Here is a 23,313-nt window from a genome sequence, read left to right on the forward strand (position 1 = left end):
AACCAGGGCTGACCACAAAATGTGTAAGTCAGAGTCCATGCATGTCATCGCTGCATCATCCTGTTTCTCTCAGTGTTAGAGTAACCTTGCCAGGTTTTAATTTTTAAATCTAAGAGACTGTTCCCAATATATAGGGTAGGGTCCCTAAGCCTGGCCGGCAATCAGGGCCATCTGCGGGGCAACTGGCAGGCGGGGCGATCAGGCCTCCCCCCACCCCCCCCCACTGGTACCCACCTTGGCTGGTGGCCTGGCACCACCCACTGGCCGCCCCTGCCCCCCATTGCCACTGCAGGTTGCCTCCCTCTGGGTTGGGGGGGGCAGACGTTCAACACAGGAGCTGTCCCCAACCAGGGAGTGTCTGCCCCCTGGTGTCAGTGCGCATCATAGTGACCGGTCATTCCGCCAGTCATTTTATCCTTTGGTCGCTTTGCATATTAGGGTTTTATTATATAGGATTGCTGTTATCTATTTCTAAAAAAATAGTTTCCTACCTTGATAAAATGATGTTCAATATATATATATAAATTTATTTATAAAACTAGTACATTAAACAGTGAATTCTGTTAATATTGCTTCTTTAAGATTCTTGTTTTGTTTTTACTAGGTCCATGTATATATTTGGAGGATTTTCCAGTGTGCTCCTTAATGATATCCTTGTATACAAGCCTCCAAATTGCAAGGCTTTTAGAAATGAAGAACTTTGTAGAAATGCTGGTCCAGGGATAAAATGTATTTGGAATAAAAGTTACTGTGAATCTTGGGAATCTGGGAATACGAATAATATTCTTAGAGCAAAGTGCCCTCCTAAAACAGGTAAATGTTGTTTTTTCCCTTTCCTTTCCCCAGTCTCTGGCATGAACTTCTCTACTTGCCTAGAATCAGCAGTGTACCTTGCGTATAAGAAGTACCTCAGTAGCCTTCAGAAATAAAAAATGTATACTCCTCTGATTAGAAATCTAATGCTTGCACTAGACAGCAATTAATAATTTAATTTCTTTATTAACTATCTTTAGGTTTTTTTTAAAAATTCTGCATATAATATTACATATCAATATTTTATATATAACATGATCATATATATGAATTATTTTCCTATGTAAGTAAAAAATGATTTCAAATAATCATTTTTAGGAAATACTGTGTGCTTCAAAGAAATAAAATGAAGTAATTTATTATGCATTTGGTATTGTTTTTTCTTCCTGAATTATTGCCATGCCAGATTATGAAGTTAAACTTTTTTCTTCAGTTTTGATGATGAATGTTCCAGTTTAATATTTTGTATAAAATATTGAATAAATAAATCTAACTTATGAAAAATTACTAGTAAATATTATTTATAAATGAATGACTAGGATAAAAATTGTTAAATTTTCTTTAAATGGGTGAGTTTGGTACATTTGCAATGCTACAATTAACAAATGTATTTTCAAATTTTGCTAATCTTTAACTCAGATGTCTCCAAATATCTTTATGAAGAATGATAGACAATATTTGTTGTAATATTTTCTTTTTTATCCATAGTAATATAGTTTGCTCACTAAATAACCCGTGAGTCTTTTCTCCCTCCTCCATAATGTGTACATTTTAACTGGCTATAGGATCCTGGTAGATTCAGTAATTAAGATGAGGGCAGGAGGTATATAAACCCTGTAACACAATTAATTAACTACAAAGTTGACTTCATATTGAGCTTTTTTTATATTGATGGTCATATTTACGGTTTAAAAATGTCTTACTGGTTCTTGAACAGATGTTAAAAATGTGTGAATCAAGACGTGTGACATTTCCTTTTTTTTCATTCCGATGTGTTTCTGTCTCCCGCTTGTATTGCAGCTGCTTCTGAGGACAGGTGTTACAAGTACGCAGACTGTGCCAGCTGCACTGCCAATACCAACGGGTGTCAGTGGTGTGATGACAAGAAGTGCATTTCAGCCAACAGCAACTGCAGTGTGGTCAGTACTTACGGGTGACGTTGTTAACGGTGCTGCTTTATAATCGTTAGCTTACCAGCTATTCGCACTGTAAAATAATCACTTTACACATTGAGTGCGCTTGGAAAACACATAGGGAATCGCTCTCAGGATGTTGTCAGTTCACTCTGTAGTTTGTTGCTCGGCTTTGTCAGTGTAGGGTCCATTTTAAATGCAATAACTTCTCATTGGGAAAATTCTTACAAAGCTGATTATAAAAGGACTATTAACTATAAACGCTGTCTTTTGTGATGGAAATAGGATTACATAAGTAATTATCTGAAATAATTTCCAGAGGGTTCTTGCAGACATGCATTAATAGTGGTATGGGATAGTGTTTGTTGATACACTTTGTGTGCAAGTTTAACCTGGGGTATTGATAGTGGCTGTTTGCCTTTTATCTGTTTTGAGACCAGTGGTTCTCAGCCAGAGGCAGTTCTATACCCCAAGGGCCATTGGGCAATGTGTGTAGACATTTGGGTTGTTATGAGTTCACTGAGGCTGCTACTAGCATCTATTAGGTAGAACCCAGGGCTGCTGCTAAATGTCCTACATGCATGAACAGACCTTCCGCAAAATTGTTATCTGGCTCAAAATGTCAATAGTGATGGGATTAACTCCTACTTTAGGTAGACTATTGAAAAAAATAAAAAATTAATATTTATGGCAGATGAAAATTGATTAAGTGCAGCAAAAATTTACCTTTTAAGTGGGTAGTAAAAAATGCCCCATGTTTTTTAGATATTAGCAAATTGAAAGAAAAATTTAAAAAGAATTAAAAAGTGTATTTAATTGGATTAAAGTTTCCCAAATTGGGCTATAGCTTAAATAACTAAATAACATGCATACAGATTTTTCAACAAAATACAATGTATATTTTTCTGAATTTTTATTAATCAACGAAAGTATCAACTTGTTTTTACAGATAGCAGGTAGTGGTAAAAGGTAAAGAAAAGAGGGTTTGAAAACTAAGTAAAAACTCTGTATCATCTATAATTTTTCTCCAGTACCAATCATATTTCCAAACATTAATTTTTATGATTCTAGTCTACAATATTATTCAAAACTTAAAGTGGAGGAAAATTTTCAGTTATTGACTCATTGGGTTGAATCCTTTTGCTTTCATACAAGATGGAGCCAAAGTCGGTTTATAGTTGTGAGTATGCGAACCACAGAGTTTATTCTTGTATTATTTATTAATTATTGTATTATTTTCTCTACAAACAACTGGAAACTGACTTTTGCCCCACCCTGCATACATTTCAGGGGGGTAAGTTTCTTTAATAACAATACATACTTCAGTGTTATTTGTTTAATGTTAATATGACATGACTCTTCTTTGAAAATTTGAATTACATTTTTTATACATGGATTAATATTCATCTAATGAGTTATTTTAGTGAGTCATGTGGAAATACAAGTCAAGCATGGCCATAAGGGACTAAATCAGAGAATGTTATTAGATAAAAATTGCAAGCAGATTTTATTTACAACTGTGTTGAATAAACCTGGGTTAATTTGTGTTTAGACATTAACACTCAGTGAAAATGTGCATATCTAAAAAAATTTGTTAAATAAGTTGCTGTCAAGTATATTCATTTTATAAAGTGTTTTTTTTCTTTATGTTTTGTTTTTGATAATAATATGTTAACAAGGAGAGCAGTGGGTGAGGTAGTGTAAATGAGCAGATGGTCCTCTCTTGTAATTTAGACTTTGATGTGATGTGTATTTTAGACAGTTTTATCACAGTGTCTGGTGATGCAGTTAAACCAAATGCTAATGAGTACAGAAAGGTCTATGAGATTTTAGTGTAAATGATATCTATTGATATCTTACTTCATTATTTAATCATATTTACTGCAAGTTGCATATATTATGCTCTAATAGTTCAGCTAGCCTGCTTGCTTCTCACATATTTTCACTTTGAATTTATATCTGTGTTAGAGTGAAGATCAATCTAGTAGTGGTTAGTCCTCATAGTCTGGTTTATAATGTACGTACATCTGCTTCATTAGGCCCAAAAATGCCAGCCATGTTTCAGAATAACAGTCAACTTCCTTCCATAATTGATTAAATTGGTGCTGTGTGTAATTGAAATGTAGTTTCATCTATTGTATTGGTTCAGTGCCAATAAATGACTATATTGTTGTTAATGAAGAGCAGTATAGTTACTTGGATGGTGACTCTAATTATACCATTGATATTCTAAGGGCAGCCTTAGTCTGTTATTCTTTCTCTTATTCTAAAATGTTCTTTATCCATTCTCTTGGTCATTTTTATAGGCTATTCTATTTGTCAGGTTATTCAAGTAAATTTGTTTCTCTTCAGTTAGGGGGCTAATGTTTGGAACTATAATGATTATATAAACCAACACTAAGATCTATTTATTTTATGAAATCAAAAAGGTATGAATTAGATTAAATGACAAGAAAGTTAATATGTTTCTAATGAAAATATGGTTGAGTAAAAGTCACAAAGTCATTTGAGATTTTAAAAATTATATCTTTTGTTATATTTTTAGGATGAATAAAGATAAATATGAGTTCCTATGTACTTTATATGTTACCTTGTAGTATATGTAATTTGCTCTGAAGGAAATAATATCTTCGGAATAGAGATGACTGCCATGTGTTTTATGTAGGAAAGTATAATAGTTTATAAATAAATATTTGGTGGGGTGATATTTAAAGTATGTAAGAGGATGAAAATTGCTTTTTCTGTTTTTATATGTGGGATAGTTATAACTAAATTTTAACTTAAAATCACTGGCTGAAAAGAAATATTTAGCTTCCTTATATGAGAAAGCCTGAGGCACACATTTGTACCCACAGAGAAAAACAAAACTAGAAATAGGGCCAGGATGTAGCATTAAGTCCTTTCTGAGTTTTTCTCAAAGAAGAGTTACAGAAAGAGTTAAGCTAAAAATGTTAGTGTCTGATTTTCACCAGGTCGGTTTTATCATAGCTGTTGTTAATATGTGAACGACCTGAATCTTGGTGTATATAGGGAGCTACCACTACAGTTCCTATGTTGCCTGGTTTGTTTTCTTTTTTAACCTTTAACCTTTTAGTGCTGGAATTAGTTGAAATATGATTACATTCTATAGTAGGATTGATCACAATGTAACTTTTACAGGTTGTTTGCAGCCTGGATAAAAGCAATGTGACAAATACAGGAGAAACATCAATTAACCAAAACCAATATTTAGGCCTGTGGGAGTAAAATTAGTTTGTTATTGAGATAATAATTTATCTTTTTAAATTGTACTGAATTCTAATAAAGCATCTCTTAAGTTTTACTACTTACCATTTCTACTTCTTTCCCAGGGATTTGTATGATAGTTTCATTATGACATAGAATTCTTTCATGTGATCATTAAGAGACAAGACTTTGTGTATTGACCTTAATTATTGAATTGGAAGCCTTTTATCAAATTCAATAGAAAATGTTTTCATTAGATGGTTTCTGTTTCAAATTGTGTAATTTGCCACATTTTTTTTTCAATAAGCACACTGCCAATTCCAAGAACTGTGGTTTAAATAAATTATTAAATAAATAGAGATTCTGATTAAGTAGAACAGGAGTCAGAAATTTGTACTTTAAAGTTCATCAGGTAATTTATATACACTGAGGTTTAAGAATCATTGCTGTACAAAGGTGAAAAATAACCTTTTATCTTTTAACTTTCTAGTCTGTGAAAAACTACACCAAATGCCATGTGAGAAATGAGCAGATTTGTAACAAACTTACCAGCTGTAAAAGCTGTTCACTAAACTTGAATTGCCAGTGGGATCAGAGACAACAGGAATGCCAGGCTTTACCAGGTGAAATTTTCAGTTTGGTAAATGAGTTTTACAGTCCACAGATAAGTAACATTGTAGTAAAGAGCTTTGAGTAAGAACATTCCATTTTCTAAAATCAGTAGCACATAAGCAATAATATTGGAGTAGTAATAGCATTGTTTCTGCAAGATTATTTGTACATTTGCTTCCAATTCTTTTAAGATGTTTAAGGTTTCTTGTATTATTTTTATACTATTGACTTGATCAGAATTCTCTTCGAGTTTTCAAAATTTATATCTTAGCATAGAAAATAATAAGCACTCCTATTGATTGCCAAATTTGAACAAATGCTGATATTTTGACATTTGATTTGTTTTTTGCCATTTTTTAAAATTCTGGGAACTATTTTTTTACTAACTGCTTTTTTTATTATAAATTGTAACATTTATAATAAATATGTGATTTAATGAGAATCTGAGTTACACAAACGGGAGCAAAGCTTATTTTAAAAATCAATTCCAATTTAGTTTTTACAGTTAACACTCTTCTTAATAGACCCCAACTATGATTCTTTTTAAATATACAAGAGAAGATCAGAAAATTAAAAAGTAATATAGATATTTAACCAGTTTCATGTTCTTGTTATACAAATAAACTGAGACACGCACACTAGTTTGGTGACTTGCTCAGATTGCATGTCTTGTGAAGGCAGAAGTAACTATTAATTGTGTGTTCTATATCAGTTCAATTTTTTGCCTTTCCCAATCCATGCTTTTTATTTATTTTTTCATAAAAATTTTCTGAAACTATTCAATTTTAAAATGTATTGGAAAATTCCATCCCAGGATGTATGTCTTTCTTACAAGTTCATGTAATTAAGTAAAAATTAGATTGCTTTAAAAGTATCATTGAGATGTTGGAATGTTTGCTTATTCAGATTTTAAACGTTGTTTATATACTGACCTGTAGTGTTTTTAAATAGTGATATAGTTAGGTGTGTGTTCACTTGGAGAAAATTAGAGAGTAGGAATGCACTGGGCAGGATTTGAGAAGCAGTAGTGAGATGACACTAAACTTGAAAGTAATATTGATTTCTAAGTGTTAAACTCTAAAATCGACATATAGATCGATAAAAATACTTACAAGTCTCTTTAAGAAGACAGAGTAAATCCTGGGCCAAAATCCTGTTTGACTGAAAGGAATGTGTGTACTTAAAGGAAGATTGCTTCAGTAAGAAAGGAATTTGGTTATCAGTGAGGTTTTCAAAAACAGTAGCACAGTTATATTCCGTAGTCCCTACACACTCATTGCCCAGGAAAAGACTTTGGTTTGGTGTAAGGGCTCCACTTGACCAGGCTAATATTTTGAAGAATAATAAGTACAGTACAATAAACACAATGGAGTATTTGATTATACACTAACTTCCTTGTTCTGTGTTCATATTTACTGAGCAATCAAGTGGGTATATATACAGTGTGCTTTTCTTTTTACTCATCTCAAGGAAGTGAATCCTAAATGGAGGGCCCAGCTGTAGCAGTTGCACTCTTTCATGAAAATTTGTGAATTGCATTTTTTAAATTGATCCCATGTAAACGCGGCAATTTGAATTTATCTCACTAAACTCATTTACCAAATTAACTGCTATCCCTTTAACGCTAAAGCTGAGCTGATGCTCAATACTACAAAAGCCTTAGTTTAGCCCCAAAGCCCCTGCTTTGGTTTTCACTTGTGTAGTTTGTCAACCAGTTATTTTTGGCCTCAGGAAAGAAAAGGGGACGGGGCTGGCAAAAAAAAATCGAAATCCTTCCTTGATTCAGTAATGTTAGAAAAAGCCATAATTTAACTTTTAAACTACTTCCTTAAAGTGATTGGTACTTCAAGATTCTAGAACACAGGAAGATTGCTGTATGTGTAGCCTGAAAATGAAACCAAAGGTGTTTTACACAGTCTTATTAAGTGATAATTGCAGTTTATTGAGGGGTTACTATGTTCCAGGCACTGTGCCTTATTCATGGTACCCAAATTAATAGGACAGCAGTTATTAAAGAACAGTCTCCTGTTCATGGGCCCTTTAGCATGTCCGTGAGGTCAAAATAATAATATTGAGATATTATTTGCATTTTAAATTCTCATGCATGCATTTACTATGGAGTTTTCCAAAGCTATGCAATATATGATTTCAGTAGATTGAATGTAGAAGCAGATGTGAGAAAACAGTTATATTAAACAGATTTTCACAAATGTAAAACAGTGCTACACTTTACACTATTTTATTTGGAGATTATAGTTAAAAAATTAAATATATTATTTATTTAAAGGTGTAATATTTCTTCTGAACATTTTATAGGGAAAATTTCAACTATATAGAAAAATGGAAGGAATATTAGGACACCCAATACCCACACCCTAGATCAGGGGTGGGCAAACTTTTTGACTCGAGGGCCACAATGGGTTCTTAAACTGGACCAGAGGGCCGGAACAAAAGCATGGATGGAGTGTTTGTGTGAACTAGTATCAATTCAAAGTAAACATCATTACATAAAAGGGTACGGTCTTTTTCTTTTTTTTTAGTTTTATTCATTTCAAACGGGCTGAATCCGGCCCGCGGGCCGTAGTTTGCCCACGGCTGCCCTAGATTCTGGGATGATGTTTTAAAAGCTCTACTTAGCCCCTGGCCTCTGCCTCCTCCTCCTTCTGTTTATTAGCACATCTTAACTTTTTGATGCAGGACCCCAATTTGAACTCTCAGCCACTCTTTCTCAGGGAGAGATTAGGCCTGAATATGGCATAAGGGGCAAAGCATCCTAGAAGCTGGATGTATTTGTAATTAATTTTATTTTATTTATTTATTTTTTTAAATTTTCAATTGCAGTTTACAGTCAATGTTTTTCTGTTAGTTTCATGTGTACAGACAGCATAGTGGCTAGGCAGCCATGCACTTCACAGAGCCTTCCCCCTGATACTTCAGGTACCCACCCGGCCCCACTCATAATTATTACAATTTTATTGACTCTGTTCCCGTGCTGTCATTTACATCTCTGTGACTATTCTGTGACTACCAATTTGTACTTTTTGAGCCTTTTCATCTTTTCACCTAGTCACGCAAACACGCTACCCTCTGTCCAACTGTCAGTCTGAATTTTAAATTATAATTTTAAATAAAACAATTATATCTTGAAATGATCAGCTTCAATTTTTATGTGGTCAAAACCAATACATGTGAAACGGGGAAAGAAAAGATTAGTAACTCCAGAGTTACTGAACCAAAATGTTTGAGAACAGCAGCGCTAGAACAATCCCTAAAGGCTGCACTAATGCATCCAAGGCTGAAAGGGCTGGAGGCACAGAGCTACTTAATGTGATATGGAAACTAAAATGTAGTCAGACTTTATAGATCAGGGTGTTAAGGAAATACTGCGTTGTTAATTAGTGTACACTGGTGCATACTTTTGTATTTATGAATCTGTGTTTTATTTTTATTTGTTTATTTTTTAGTCCTCATCTCATGAGGATATTTTTCTATTGATTTTTATAGAAAGTGGGAGAGAGAGGGAAAGACAGAGAGAAATATCGATGTGAGAGAAACACATCATTGGTTGCCTCCTGCAATAGCCCTGACTAGGGCCCAGGCCGGGGAGGAGCCTGCAACCGAGGTACATGTCCCTGACTGGAATTGAACCCAGGACCCTTTGGTCCACAGGCTGACGCTCCACTGAGCCAAACCAGCTAGGGCATGAATCTGTGTTTTAGAAAATTGGTGTACTGTTTTAAGTTTAGCTTGAACTCTAAGGATAAAATCACTATTACTGAATAGTGTGTTTAAACTTTAGAAAGAACTGAAGAGATGTGTAAAAAGAAATATTAAAAATCAGATTATAGCTTCTTACAGAAATATAACGAAATGAGAATTTTCTCCCTACAAATATAATTAAAGACTCAAAGAACCAAGCTTATATCAAAATAATATACCTGGACTATGGAAATTAAATTGGGAAGACAATTAGCTACAGTCATAGGAATAACTTTGAAATTGCTTTGTCATATGCTGTTATTTTCTTATTTGAGTGCGCTTGTATTTTGTAAATTGGACATTAGGATGTAAATATAGTAATATAGTAGTCATTTTACTTGTTAGATACCATATGCCAGTACACTAGACTTACAGAGAAAAGTTAGCAGTCAATATATTTTAACAGATGTTATGGAGCTATACCTTTTGTTTAAAATTGAAGACAAAATTAGGTTCTTCTGTTCCCATTATGTACTAATTTATTAGACAAATTTTGTCCAGTATATTGACATATTTAAATATTTTATTGTTAAAATTATTTAACTAAATACAGAAATTCTATTTAGAATTTTGAAATAAATGAAAAAATGCACATGCTTTTTGGTAATCTAAAATTAAGATGTTATTTTTTTCTAGCTCATCTTTGTGGAGAAGGATGGAATCATATTGGAGATGCTTGTCTCAGAATCAATACCAGTAGAGAAAGCTATGATAATGCAAAACTTTATTGCTATAATCTTAGCGGAAACCTTGCTTCATTAACATCCTCAAAAGAAGTAGAATTTGTTCTGGATGAAATACAAAAATATACCCAGCAGGTAACAGCTATACTTATTTTTATTATGTAAATATGCTGATAATACTATAATTATTGGCAATGAATAGCCATGTAAAATAAATATTAAATGAATTCTTTTTGTAATTTAAGGCATTACTTATACTAAATCTTGGAAGTAAAAGTGGAACTGATTTCAAAAGTGAACTGGTAGAGGACTCATTTAGTATGTGGATTTAGTAGTAAGGTTTTCTATATTACTCCTCTCATATTTTGCACAATAAACCAATATATTATTTTATGAAGAACTCATATGACTAAATATACTGAAAAAACAGGGCATATAATGTAATAATTTTTTTGAAGTATTATTATTTTATAACTTGAAAAACTCATAATAAAAACACTAAACATTGGCTACATTTGTACATATGTATATTTTGTGCATGTGTATGTGTGCATTGTGAGTTAAGTTTTTGAATTATGCTATTTTTCAAGATATTGACTTCCTTGAAATAATACGCTAATGGTTAATAGGACTAAAATCAATATTTAAGGTAGGTGGAAGATAAATGAAAAATTGGAAACAGTTTCAATTTTCTAGAGAGTTTATGGAAAATATTTTCATACAAGATGGAATATGGTGTCAAAATATCATTTTATAAGAAATTTCCAAGAAGAATTGACACTATTTATTTTCTCTTCTTGGAATATTAACATATACTCAATTCCTAGGAACATTAATTAAAAATTTGGAAATAATTTATCAAATCTATTTTGAAATAACCTTACAGTTCATATACTTCTTGAAATGCTTTGAGGGCATTTTAAAAACTGAGGTCTAATTGATATATATTAGTTTCAGGTGTACAACATAATGATTCAATATTTGTGTATATTGTGAAAATGATCACCACAACAAATCTAGTTAATATCTATCACTATACATAGTTACAAAATTTTTTTTTCTTGTGATGAGTTCTGAGATATACTTACTCTAAAACTTTCAAATATGCAATACCGTATTATCAACTATAGTCAACCATGCTCTACATTACAACTCCATGATTTGTTTTATAACTAGCTGTTTCTACCTTTTGACCCCTTCACCCATTTTTCCCCCCAACCCCAGCCCCTGCCTCTGGCAACCACCAGTTTCTTTTTTCTCTGTATCTATGAGCTTGTTGGTTTTTTAAGGTTCCACATATAAGTGAGATCATATGGTATTTGTCCTTCTCTGTCTGACTTATTTTACTTTAAAATAATTGACTAAATCCAATTTGTTTGAGAAATACCAGCCTTATGGTTGAAGGATAAGATGTATATGATAGGAAGGGTGTATGTCATGGAGGAGAGATGTTTTGATTGATTGATTGATTGATTTTTCTTCTGACATTTTTTTCTTTATTTTTCAAAGGTAACATTTTAAAAATGCTTTAACTTATTAAGGAATACTCTCTCATACATTAAAAGAATCTCTTTGCAGTCCATCTCTTCTCAGATTACACTTTGAGAGATAGGCATCCTTCAGTCATGTTTCCAAGTATTTGCAGGCATAAGTGGAAACAAAATTATAGTTTTGTTTTTATGAGTATTCTTTTACCCAAATGGTACAGTGTAAATATTGTTCTTTAGTTTATTTTCCTCACTTAAAATATGTCTCTGGACAGCTTTTCATTTCATTTTATTTATTTTAACTTTATTTTTATTGTTGACACTATTACAGATGTTCCCTACTCCCCTCACCCCCTTTGCTTATCTCCACCCAGTACCCACCCTCCTTCCCCTCTGGCCATCACCTCACTATTGTCTGTGTCCATGGGTTATGCATATATGTTCTTTGGCTAATTTCTTTACCTTCTTTCATCCAGTCTCCCCCTGCCCCCCCACACCTTGCTCCCGAAAGCTGTCAGTCTGTTCAGAAAAATGTAACAAGGTATATTTATAAAGTTTTATTTTTAGTCATATGGGTCATACAACATACGATCTGTTAATATTCGTTAGAAACCAGAAGCTTCGTATCTTTAATTATAAAATTCAGAGACAATTCCCAGTGACCCTTTGGAAAGTAGTCCTACTGAATATGTATCACCTATGTAGACTTTATTAGTAGCAAATCCACATTCTTTGAGTTATAGCAAGTACTAATATTTGGCATTAACTCTCTTGCTTTTTTCCTCGTTTATAAAATATATTTTTATTTCTTACACTATAATCTTGAAGTGTGCTATTTTAAAAGTGGCATATTTCAAGGATACTTGTTTTAATTGCTCTTTTTTTCTTGCCTATTATTGTAAGGCATAAAGATTGGGCTATTTTTTTGGATGTGTGATGTACTTAGATTCATAGTTTGTGGACTAGCATTCCCTGCAAATGAAGAATGTTGTTTCATTAGAAAGCTGAGCTTTAGCAAAATTTTAAAGGTGGGACTTCTGCAAGGTGACATTCCATTAAGCATATCTTTATAGAAAATGAATTATATCCTAAGTCATTGCAGTTGTATAAACTGGAGATAACCCTACCTTGGCAAATAAAGATCAACAAATTCATGCACTTTAAAGAGATATCCTGGGTCAGATGATCATTTACTTATCGGAAATGGCTAATGAAATGTTGCCGTGATTTATGGTGTGCTGTTGTAAATTTTCTCAATATAGTAATTTATCTTTCATTTTCAACTGCCTGTGCAGTTCATTTACTGGGTAATAGTTACTTTAAATGTTTTATCAACTGCTTCATTTTTCTGTTCTTCTCTTCCTTGAAGATTCTTATCATGATGAGTTAGGGAGTAATACTTCATTTTAAATGACTTGTCTGTACTATGAGTAGTTCAGAAATATAGGCAGAGTAGCTGTAAAGGGAAGCACAATCATTAATCTGAAATATCTATGTTGGATTGACTCCTGCTGTTATTATCAAAAACTGTAAAAACGTTACAGCTTTTTTGTTATAAAAGTACCTTTTAGATTAATGTATGAAATATATGAGGATCACAAGGCATAGTAGCATGTGTATATTTATAATTAGAAATGTTATTTATTAAGTATTGTCTGTGTCTCAGAAATTGGATGGTGGAAAATAACTATCTCTGTTCTAATGAACTTGGTTTAGCAAAATTTATTGACTACCTACTGGTTGTACAGTACTCCACTAGGTTTTAAGAAATCTACTGTCATAGTGAATATACATATTTTAATTTTACTTAAGAAATATTTGTTGAGTGTTAACTATGTGAAGTTTATTAAATTTTATTATAAAGTATTTATATACTTGACAAATTTCCAGACCTATGGCCACCTTTATAAGCTATCTAAACATTTGTGCAATGTATTTAAAATGCATACTGGATATATATCTCTTATATTTTGTTAAAGAATTAAATGGAGACACAGTCCATAATTAAAAAAAAGGAAAATGCTGAGTTTTGAAACCACATAACATTATAATATAATCTTATTAGCTTCGTAACTTAGAAAAGAAATATATTATCTTCTAATTAAAGTAGAAGTGTTTACGAATGATGTTAAGAAATTAATAGAATAGGAGTTTTCAGTGCTCATTTCTCACAGAAACATGATTTAAACAACTATCTATATACAAAAAATATACCTTTACAAGGGTATAGCTGGTCTACATATTTTCAAATGTAATTTTAATGACAATGTAGTTTTCTAAAGAATATGACAGTATTTTACATGTAACTGTTTTTAATGTCCTCCTTGCTATCCTTTACAGAAAGTAGCACCTTGGGTTGGCTTGCGCAAGATCAACATATCCTACTGGGGCTGGGAAGACATGTCTCCCTTTACAAACACAACCCTGCAGTGGCTCCCCGGTGAGCCCAACGATTCTGGGTTCTGTGCGTACCTAGAACGGGCTGCAGTGGCGGGCTTAAAAGCGAACCCTTGTACGTCTATGGCAGATGGCCTTGTCTGTGAAAAACCTGTTGGTAAGTGGTCCAGTAGACTAGTATTTCTTTAAAACATGGTCCCAACCCTTTCTCCACCATCCCTTCCCGAGTGAGATGGTTTGTGGGCCTGGAGTAACTTCGGCCATCTTCTCATGATGCTGATCCCCATGTAGATTTGAAATTTATCCACATTCCTCACTTACTGCTAGTGACCTTAGCATTAACTTATGAAAAGAATACATTTTATTGTCTGAAACAGTCTTTACTTTTTTGGTTGAAATAGTGAGATTTTGAACATATGGCTATAGTTGATTATAGTATATTAAGAATCTATTCTTAATGTGTTAATGTCTTTTACTTTTATAATAATAGCCTTTGGAAGAAAGATTTGTCTGTAAGATTAACAACTAATTTAGAACCACTTTAATCTTTCATATCTAGTATTTCAGTTGTAAGGTAAAAAGAGGCATTTTTGTTACATTTTGTGGAATGGATTTAATTAAATGAAGTAAGAAAAGAATATTAAATTATTTTCTCTTTTTAAAGATTGTATGTTTTGTTGCAGTAATTTATAATAAAATTCACAAGTTTAACCACATTTTTTCAGTTTTACTGAGATATAATTGACTTTTTAAACCATTTTCAATGTAGAGTTCAGGGTCATTAAGTAGATTCCCCTGTTGTGCATCTATCAATACCATTAACTCCAGAACTTATCTTCCCAGACTGAAACTCTATACCCGTTAATCAGTAAGTCTTTAAACCGCTGTTCCCTGCCCCTGACAACCACCTTGTACTTTCTGTCTTTGTGAGTTTGACTACTCTAGGCACCTCGTATGTGGAGGAGTCATAAGGGTTATGTCCTTTTGTGAGGCTTATTGGCCCTAGCACAATGTCCTTAAAGCCCATCCATGTTGTAGCATGTGTCAGAATTTCATGTCTTTTCAACCCATTGGATGTGTACCCCACATTTTATTTATCTGTTCATCCACTGATGGATACTTGAGTTGCTTCTCCTATTGGCTATTGTAAATGATGATGCTATGAATATAGGTGTACAAAAATCTGTCTCAGTGCCTGCTTTCCCGTCTTTAGCCAGAAGTGGACTTGCTACATCATATGGCAATTCTATGTTTAATTTTTGAGGAATTGTCATGCTGTTTGCCATAGATGCTGTACCTTTTACATTCCCAGCAGCAGTGTACAAGGATTCTGAGTTGTCCACATTCTTGTCAACATTTTAAAAAAATAGCAGTCATTCTAATGGGTGTGATAAATACTATATTTTAGGTAGAGATTTTATAGTAAATTATTTTATTTTTATTGTTCATATAAGCAACATATTCACTGACAGGACATTTGCTTTGATAAGGTACATGGTATTTAGCTAATAGATAGAATAGTTAGGTCATGTATTAGATTTATATTTATAGTTTTTAAGTTATACATCTTTATGTACCTTGTAAAGGATTAAACATTCCTAGAAATTATAAATTTTAAAATAAATTTAAGAAGTATTGACATATCTTCACTTTTTAAAAAATTACTGTATTTATTGGGGTGACATTGGTTAATAAAATTAAGTAGGTTTCAAGTGTCCATGTCTATAATACATCATGTATATTTTGTATTGTATAGTTCATTTTTAACCTTATCATGCCATTTTTGCTTAAATTTTTATTCCTCACTTGGCTTAATGGAAATAGTCCCTGAACAGCAAACCCCATTCTCTTGTGCCAAAATATATTTACAAATGAAAGAATTATGTTTGTTGGTTTATTTCAGTTAGTCCAAATCAGAATGCAAGGCCGTGCAAGAAGCCGTGCTCCTTACGGACCTCGTGTTCCAACTGCACCAGCAACGGCATGGAGTGCATGTGGTGCAGCAGCACCAAGCGCTGCGTGGACTCCAACGCGTACATCATCTCCTTCCCGTACGGACAGTGTCTGGAGTGGCAGACCGCTACCTGCTCTCGTAAGTGCTTATGTACAGGGACGGTTCATTCAACAGCGACTTCAGTCACTATTCTACGATGGGCAGAGCAATTAAACATTTGAGGACGTTTTAAAGAATGAGAAAAAATGGTGTTACAGCTCATTTTAAAACTTTAGTGCTGTGACCTCCTGATTTATATTGTAGTGTCATTTTGAATTCCACTAGGTATCTGCCCCAACCTGTTAACATTTTGCGCATTTGTCATTCCCTGACTCTGAGTGCATGTTGCAAACAGCATAACATTTTCAAGGTCACAGATTGCTTTGCTGTGTTTCTTTAGTGTCCTTCAACCTAGGCCAGTTCCCATGAGTTCTCTGTCTTACATGCCTATGGTATTTTTTTAAGAATCTGTACCAGTTGTTTTGTAAGTTTCACAATTTGGATTTGTCCAGTTGTTTCTTCATGATTAGATTCAAATTAGCCTTTTTAAATTATTAGATTCAAGGTAAGCATTTTGGGCAAGAATAGCATATCCGTGGTGACACAGCTGCTACAAAGGCAGGCTTACAGTCTGGGTTGTCATCACAAGGTGAGTGGTGTCAGCAGGGTGGTTCTGGGCTGGCAGGAGGAGATCCTGGCCCCTTGTTGGAGTTGTGTTTCATAAGGACTGTAGGATGACGGTGCTTCTGGTTACTGGGTACAGCGTGGTTATGAGAATGGCTTTTCTTGCGAAGACAAATTGCATCAGGATATCACTGCCAAGGGAATTGCATAATACTACTGATGGCACTTGGTGGCCTTGTAGGAATTTGAGACAATGTGTGGCTACCTTTGTGGGAGAATTTAGAAGCTACTTGTCTCAGCTAGCTTCCTGCTCGCAGCGGCTTCCTTCCTGGAAGCAGCCACGTGCCGGTTTCCGGGAAGTGCGGGCCATGACAAGGCCTATCCTGAAGTACCTTCTGGGCTTGCTCAGAGCCCCTTGGCTGCCTGGCATTCCTTCCATAGGAGCGGCCACTGGCAGCCTGGCTGTGATGCAGTGTCACCGTCCCCGCAGCATCATGCATTGTCTACCCTTTTAGTCTTCCTTCCATTATTCTAGGCTCTCTTGGTTTTCCTCCAAGAGGAAGAGCCACTTCCCCAAAGAGCAGCTTCATAATTCTGAGGCCCCTGTTGGTGGTGAATCCACTGTTTTGAGGCCTGCGCTGGGGCCCAGTGGACCTCAGACCACATGGTCACCCAGTGATCAGCTCTTGTTGCTCAGATGAGTAACCTCATTCAGAGGTGGTTGTCTGCTTAAGACAGTGTGGGTGGAGACTCACTGGTTTTTCCAGGGAGGATGGACTTTACCCAGGGATCCAGCCAAACCCCTATTTGTTTCTTATTGGGCACCGCTGTGGCATGGAGACTGACCCTGTCGGCTAGCTCTCCCAGGCCGTGGCTCTTGGGTATATTTGTTGCTCCAGGCTCTTGGCATCAAGTGAGAGGTGCTCCTGGAATGGGCTTGGCTGGATATATTATAGGTTGAGCTCTCTGTTTCTAGTTTTTCTTCGAACTTTGGTTAGGAATGGTGATGTACAGAATCAAGTGTGTGGAAATGGGGTAACTGCAGGCATAACATGGTCTCACTAGCACAGAAAGTATCTCATAACTAGAGGCCCGGTGCGCAAAAATTTGTGCACTGAGTGGGGGGGGTCCATCAGTAAGGCCTGTGCCTTCTCGCAGTATGGGACCCCTCGGGGTATGACCACCTGCTGGCTTAGGCCTGCTCCCTAGGGGGATTGGGCCTAAGCTGGCAATCAGACATCCCTCCGGCAGCCCTCGGGGGATGTCCACTTGCCAGCGGGGAGCAGACCTAAGCTGTAGTCAGACATCCTTAGCGCTGCTGAGGAGGCAGGAGAGGCTCCCACCACCACCACTGTACTGGCGGCCGTCATCCTGGCTTGTGGCTGAGCAGAGCTCCCACATGTGGGAGCGCACTGACCACCAGGGGGCAGCTCCTGCATTGAGCGTCTGTCCCCTGGTGGTCAGTGTGTGTCATAGTGACCAGTCATTCCCAGTCTTTCTGCTGTTAGGGTCAGTTTGCATACTACCCTTTTACTATATAGGATAGAGGCCTGGTGCACGGGTGGGAGCCGGCTGGTTTGCTCTGAAGGGTGTCCCGAATCAAGGTGGGGGTCCTGCTTGGGTGCCTGGCCAGCCTGGGTGAGGGGATAATGGCTGTTTTCAGGCTGGCCACACCCCCTTTAGGGTGGGGGTCCCCACTGGGGTGTCTGGCCAGTCTGGGTGAGGGGCTGAGGGCCATTTTCAGTCTGGCCAGCGACAGAAGCTCCCAGCCTCTCCTTTTTTTCTTTTTTTTTCTTTTTTATTCTGGGATTTATTTACCTTCTGTAATTGAAACTTCGTTGCCGTCACTGGAGCTGAGAGCTGGCCTGCTGAAAGCAGGTATCTGGGGTTTGTTTAGCTTCTATAATTGAAACTTTGTTGCTTTTGGAGCTCAGAGCCTGCAGGCGGGGAACCTTGGCTTCCTCCATCACTGGAGCAAGCAAGCCTCCTGCTCGCTTTAGCTGCGTGGCTGCCAGCCTCCATCTTAGTTGGCAGTTAATTTGCATATTGCCCTGATTAGCCAATGGGAAGCGTAGCGAAGGTACAGTCAATTACCCTTTTTGTCTTTTATTAGATAGGATATACTAGAGGCCCGGAGCACAAAAATTTGTGCACTCAGGGGGGTCCCTCAGCCCGGCCTGTGCCCTCTCGCAGTCTGGTACCCCTTAGGGGATGTCCACCTGCTGGCTTAGGCCCACTCCCCGGGGGAACAGGCCTAAGCTGGCAGTCAGACATCCCTCTGGCAGCCCGGCAGCCCTCGTAGGATATCTACTTGCCAGCGGGGAGCAGGTCTCAGCTGCAGTCGGACATCCTTAGTGCTGCTGAGGAGGCGGGAGAGGCTCCTGCCACCACCACTGTGCTGGCAGCCATCAGCCTGGCTTGTGGCTGAGCACAGAGCTCCCCCTTTGGGAGCACACTGACCACCAGGGTGCAGCACCTGCATTGAGCGTCTGTCCCCTGGTGGTCAGTGTGTGTCATAGTGACCAGTCATTCCTAGTCGTTCTGCTTTTAGGGTAAATTTGCATATTACCCTTTTATTAGATAGGATAGAGGCCTGGTGCACGGGTGGGGGCCAGCTGGTTTGCCCTGAAGGGTGTCCCGGATCAGGGTGGGGGTCCTGCTTGGGTGCCTGGCCAGCCTGGGTGAGGGGCTGATGGCTGTTTTCAGGCTGGCCACGTCCCCTGGCGACCCAAGCTCCCAGCCTCTTCTTTTTTTCTGGGATTTATTTATCTTATAAAATTGAAACTTTGTAGCCTTGAGCGTAGCCAAGGGCTGGCCAGGGCAGGCGGGAAGCTTGGCTTCCTGTATTGCTGGGAGCAACCCAAGCCTCCTGCTGCTCCAGCTCCGTGGCCGCTGCCATCTTAGTTGGGTTAATTTGCATACTCACTCCTGATTGGCTGGTGGGCGCGGCTGGTGGGCATGGCTTGAGTGTAGTGGACTATTAATTTGCATGTTTCTCTTTTATTATATAGGATATATATTTATATATGTTTATATATTTATATATAATTTATTACTGTACTACATTATGTTGTATTATGATTTATGTACTTCTTTGTATGTGTTTTATGTATATTTTATAATTAAAAAGGCTAAAAGGTAGGGAAATGGTACCCAAGCTCTCATGCTGTTAAGAAGTTTCTAAAATTTATTTAGAATTAGATCTAAATTGTTTTCTCTGCTCACTAATCTTTCTTGTATTTCATTCCCTCTTATCTCTGCATCTTTTGGAGAACAGTTTAGTAATTCTTTCTAAATATACTTGTGGCTGGAAGCTTTTTGAGTTTTGCATGTCTAAAGTGTATTTTCCATGTTCACTTGAATGAAATGACTGGAACTTGGAGTTCTGAATAATTCTTTCCTGAGAACTTCTAGCATTCGACGTGGATGAGATTCTCAGACCAACTTAATTTCAGTTCCTTGTGGAACATTTTTTTCTTTACTTTGAGAGCTTTTAAATTGTTTTCTTTATGGCTGGCAGTCAAAATTTTGCATTTCATTTAAATTCAGTTTTCCAGGAGTTGATGTGGATTTTAAAATGGATTATCATTGTTTTTCCATCTGAAGAGTAGTTTCTTCACCTGTTAAAATGTTCTTTAATGCCTGAGATTATTTTTTCTTCTATTTAATATATCCACAAGAGTAAATAATTGTTGGAATTTCTAGATATTTCAATATTTTTAAATTTACTTTTACTTTCAATTTTTTTGCTTAGGTTTTGCTCCATAGCATTTAAAATCATATGCCCTGTGCATTCATGTGGGGAAGTGGGACATTGTACTTATCTCATTTGAGGTTTTCTAGTAATTGGAACTTGAAGGAAACGTCTCTTCGCAAATGAGAAGCAAATATAGATTTTGCAGTATTCTTCAGTATTTTCCAGTTATGATATTGTGATAGGAATGCTAAAAATTCAGAAATTGAAGAAAAGAAATATATTCTAAGACAAATTTTGCCTAATGGTTTTTAAGATAACTTTGCTGTTAACTGGAATTATAAATAATTAATACACTTTAAGTAGTTGGATATTCTGTTTGTGAAAATGAAATGCAATGGGATTATTGAAAGCAATAATAGAAGATTTAGTTCTTAATATATAAAAGTTCAAATAAAAATGTAATTAAATGGATATGGTGAAAATGGAATAATAAGAAACATAGAATATAGTATACATCTCACAAATCTATATTTCTTTCACTATTTTACAGGTTTATGTATATGCTCAATTTGTACTTTTTATTCTTGGCAGTTAGGGAAGGTAATCTTTTGTTTAAATCAATTCTTTCTTTCATGAATTGTGCCTTTGGTGTCATAACTAAAACAGCATCAAACCCAAGTTCATCTAGATTTCCTTACATGTAGTTTTGCTGATGTCACCCAGCTGTTACATGCTGTCTGCTTTATCCATGAGAGCTTATAGCCTATGAACCATAGTTGTTTTAAATTCCTGTTCTGGTAATTCCAACATTCCTGTCATGTCTGGTCTGATGCTTGTTCAGACTCTTGAATCTCTTTGTTTTTTTGCTTTTTGATATACCTTGTAATTTTTCTTGATAGCCAGATTTTGTATATGAGTAAAAGAAACGGCTATAAATTGGCCTTCAGTTATGTAGTGGTGAGGAATGGGCTAAGAAAAGTATTTTATGGTTCGATGATTATGTCTCCGTCTTTTCTCGAGCCTGTGCCCCATACCGTGAATTTCACTAGTGCTTCTCAGTTTCCCCCCCTCTCTTAGATGGTAAAGGATGGCTGGAGGGAGCCAGAGGTTGTGTATTTCTCTTTCCCCGCCCATGTTAGAGTTGGATATCTCCCTTTAATCAAGTTAGGTAGATTCTCCTAAACCCCAGCTGTTCGGGCTCTGTTAAATCCTTTCTCCGCACTTTGTTAAGAAGAACAGACTGCTCTGGCGTATTTTAAAGTGGTTCCCTTTCCTCTCCTCCTGCTGGGAGCACAAGGGGCTTTTTCTTATATTTATTTTGAGGACCTGGAGATAAAGCTTCTGGAGATAAAGCTCATAACAGTGTGGGATTCCTCCAATCACTGGGTGCCCTGGAGAGTTTAACTCCCAGAGTTGTCCACAGTCAGCTTCCAGCAGTTCCTCACTCACAGGTCAGGTTTTCTGACTCTGACCCTGAGTCCTGCAGAGGTTACTTAGGTAAATTGTGATGTTCTCCATCCACCTGTCTGCCTCTCCAATTTAGGGGATAGTGGTTTACCATATGGCCTCACAACTCTGATGGATATAAGAAGAATTGCTGATTTTCCATTTTGTGCTACTTTTTACTTTTTGTTAGGATGAATGGTGACTTCTAACTCATTATCTGTTGGACTGGAAACTGGAAATTGTCAGTAATCATTTGATGACATAAATTCTTGCAAATTAATTTTTCAAATTCTTATATATTTCAAAAAACATTAAATACTTTACAGCCTTCAAGGGCTGGGAAAAAAAGGACACATATGTAATACCCTTTGTAATACTTTAAGCAATAAAATAAATAAATAAATAAATAAATAAATAAATAAATAAATACTTTACAACTTAATCTTTCAAAAAGCCAAAAATAAATAAAATAAAATTGATTGCTCTGATTACTTGTAGATCATACATAGTCTTTGTATCATCCATAATTTATGAAGCTTTTCTATTACTGTTTTCTGTGAGAAAAAGAAAAACCAATAGAGTCTGTCAGTTTTTGAGTCAGCATTGAAGGCTAAAGAATGAATTTCCTACAGGGTTAACATTAGTCACTTGTGTTTAATGACTCAAAGAATATTCTTTCTTTTATAATTTATTATTAAATAAATATAGGAGATGGTACTCATTTTCCACCTTTTTGCTTCCAATCTCTGAAATGCTTAGCATGCAACAAATTCCTAACAACAAATCATATTGTAATTGATGAATTTTTAAATGTAATATTCTGTTATTCCTGCATGGTCCTCTATATTGAATCTCGATGTTCAGTTTTGCCATTGTTTACAGAAATCTTACTGGGTACATTTTGTACCCCGTAATATTAAAATACCAAGTGGCAATTAAGTTATTATTACCACAAAGTGAAACTAAATCTGCCAAAAATCTACTAGAAGAAATTTTTCTTGGTGCCTTGTCCCTGTGTCACCATCTTCTGTGGATACACAATTCCCAAGACAGTGTGCCTGTTCTAGCAAAGTATCAGTACTCAAAGAGCACCTCAGCCCAATATAGGCTACTCTGATTATGAATTAAAATTTTTAAATATTACATAGGAACTATTACGTGATGGCAGACTACAACAGGTTCATCCTTGCAAAAGGCATCCCAGTATTGATAGGCTTTCTGCCCTGAAAGTCAGAGACAGCCTGTCTGCTGGTTGCCTGACGGAGGCAGAGGATCCAAGTTCCATGTTCCCATCCAGATGGCTCTTTGGGTGGAGACTGAATTTTACTCATCACAGGACAGCCAGATACTAGCATCTTGGACCCCTGGATAGAGCATCATCAATACGAGACAGTCCTAATGTGGCTCAGCCATCACAGGGATGGGCAGGCATCACAACACTGAC

General features: G+C 36.1%; 1 protein-coding gene across 3 annotated transcripts in view; it reads left to right on the forward strand.

The window, feature by feature from the left end:
• ATRNL1 (attractin like 1) overlaps positions 1-23,313 on the forward strand; it is a 464,000-nt gene that overhangs the window by 89,049 nt on the left and 351,638 nt on the right. For all 3 annotated transcript variants that reach the window (XM_059661523.1, XM_059661521.1, XM_059661522.1), the window contains exons 12-17: positions 605-813; positions 1,834-1,952; positions 5,662-5,794; positions 10,179-10,360; positions 14,053-14,266; positions 16,013-16,201. In XM_059661523.1, the coding sequence (XP_059517506.1) occupies positions 605-813; positions 1,834-1,952; positions 5,662-5,794; positions 10,179-10,360; positions 14,053-14,266; positions 16,013-16,201 (1,046 nt within the window). The remainder of the gene's footprint in view (positions 1-604; positions 814-1,833; positions 1,953-5,661; positions 5,795-10,178; positions 10,361-14,052; positions 14,267-16,012; positions 16,202-23,313) is intronic.

This window comes from Myotis daubentonii, chromosome 13 (assembly GCF_963259705.1).
Source record: "Myotis daubentonii chromosome 13, mMyoDau2.1, whole genome shotgun sequence".
Taxonomy (NCBI): Eukaryota; Metazoa; Chordata; class Mammalia; order Chiroptera; family Vespertilionidae; genus Myotis; species Myotis daubentonii.